The following is a 1,858-nucleotide window of genomic DNA, read 5'->3' as shown; positions in this document are numbered from 1 at the left end:
AGTGCTTAAGTTTGACACGTTCTGCTTTGGCAGGCCGGGTTCTCAGGTTTGGATTCCAGGTGTGGACATATATCACTCATCTGCCATGCTGTGGTGGCAACCCAAATACAAAACTGAGGAAGATTGGCACAGATGTTAGCTCAGCGTTAATCCTCCTAAAGGGAAAAAAAGGGGGTGGGGGGAAAGAAAGGCAATAGATTTCAGCTCAAGGCAAGAAAAACATTTAAGATAAATAAATCAAAATTATAATGTTCTTTAATTCCATGTTATGAGAACAGAAGTATTTGTTATATGTTTCCTTGTCTTTTGTTAACTGGGAGAAAATAATAGAACTTAAAAATTGGGGGGAAAAAAGCAGTGTTAGCAAATGTAATGATAAGAAAGGTCATTGCTTGAACTACTGACTCTCACTCCAAATTTACTAGTACAAACAGTTCTTGCTTCCATAACAGGAATTTGTCTTTGAACTCGAAATATTATGAATATTATTCAAATTATAGAATCAATAAGGAAACAACATCAAATCCTCTGGAATGCAATTTGGCAGAAATAAAATTTAGACAGAAAAAGTCTTTCAGGCAATAACACACTAGATTTTCTTGCAGCATCAAAATACTTGGTAAACAAAGGAGGTTGAAATCACTATTTTTTAGTTAAGGCACAGAGCACTCGTTCTCGAATCTGTTTGGTCCTCACACCATAAATGATGGGGTTAAGTGAGGGTGGGATAACCAAATAGAGGTTGGCAACAAGAATGTGAACATAGTGGGGTATGTTGTGTCCGAATCGGTGAGTGAGGAAAGAGAAGACTGAGGGGATATAAAAAACACAGAGGACTGCAACATGGGAGCCACATGTGCTTAGGGCTTTTAGCCGTGCATCCTGCGATGGGAGGTGGAAGACAGCACGGAGAATGTAAACGTAGGAGATGCCAATAAGGACCAGGATCAGAAGAAAGACAGAAACTACAAAGAGCCCATAGATAGCATTGATACGGATGTTTCCACAGGACAATTTTGCAATGCCCATGTGCTCACAGTAGGAATGAGCTATTATATGAGCCTGACAAAAGGGTAGATGGTAGATGAGATAGATCATGGGAAGTGTAAGAAAGACTGGGAAAATTACAATGTATAAACTGATTCCCATCAGCACACGGGATGTCAAGATGGTCGTGTAGTGGAGTGGAGCACAGATCGCCACATAACGGTCAAAGGCCATGGCCACCAGGACCACAGCCTCCATGCCAGTGAAGGCATGGATCAAAAACATCTGGGCCACACAAGCTCCAAAGTTAATTTCATGAGCATTAAACCAGAAGATACCCAGCATGCGGGGCACTGAGGTTGTAGAAAGGGCCAGATCAATTGTTGAAAGGATGGCTAGAAAGTAGAACATGGGTTCCCGGAACATGTGTTCCGTCTTGATGACGAGCAGAATTGTGGCATTGCCCAGTAAAGCCACAAGGTAAACAGAGCAGAAAGGCATGGAGATCCAGGCGTGGACCTCTTCGAGACCTGGGATTCCAATGAGGAAAAATGTGGCCGGGTGAAAAACGCTGCTGTTGGAATAAAATATCCTTCCAAATGACAGATTAGGAGAAGTGGTCATTCCTAGAAGGAGAAAAAAAAAGCTTTGAACAAAAAGTGGTTCTTAAAATGATAAGCTTAGTGCTTCAATATATAGTGAAAATGAAAATAATTGCAATTTGGAAGGGCATATTAATGTAATTCTTTATTCTAAATCAAACTATTCTCATTTGAACAGTCTAGTCTCAAACATCTTAATCCTTACACAAATTTAATTCTAATTTTTTTTAACATGTAGGCCTCATCAGCAAGCTCATGGCAGAATTATA

The 1,858-nt window shown here is 40.2% G+C and overlaps 1 protein-coding gene across 1 annotated transcript; it reads right to left on the bottom strand.

Moving 5' to 3' along the window:
• Nucleotides 1–642: 642 nt before the first annotated feature.
• On the bottom strand, nucleotides 643–1,611 carry OR52J3G (olfactory receptor family 52 subfamily J member 3G). Its single transcript, XM_001497783.2, has one exon. It carries the CDS (start codon nucleotides 1,609–1,611, stop codon nucleotides 643–645), a length of 969 nt encoding a protein of 322 aa, XP_001497833.2.
• Between the last annotated feature and the right edge of the window lie 247 nt (nucleotides 1,612–1,858).

The sequence above is a fragment of the Equus caballus genome, chromosome 7, assembly GCF_041296265.1.
Source record: "Equus caballus isolate H_3958 breed thoroughbred chromosome 7, TB-T2T, whole genome shotgun sequence".
Classification (NCBI taxonomy): domain Eukaryota; kingdom Metazoa; phylum Chordata; class Mammalia; order Perissodactyla; family Equidae; genus Equus; species Equus caballus.
This window is presented reverse-complemented; position numbering and strand designations above follow the sequence as displayed.

Coding starts and splice junctions, on each gene's coding strand:
- OR52J3G (XM_001497783.2), bottom strand. CDS start 1,611: ATGACCACTTCTCCTAATCTGTCATTTGGAAGGATATTTTATTCCAAC.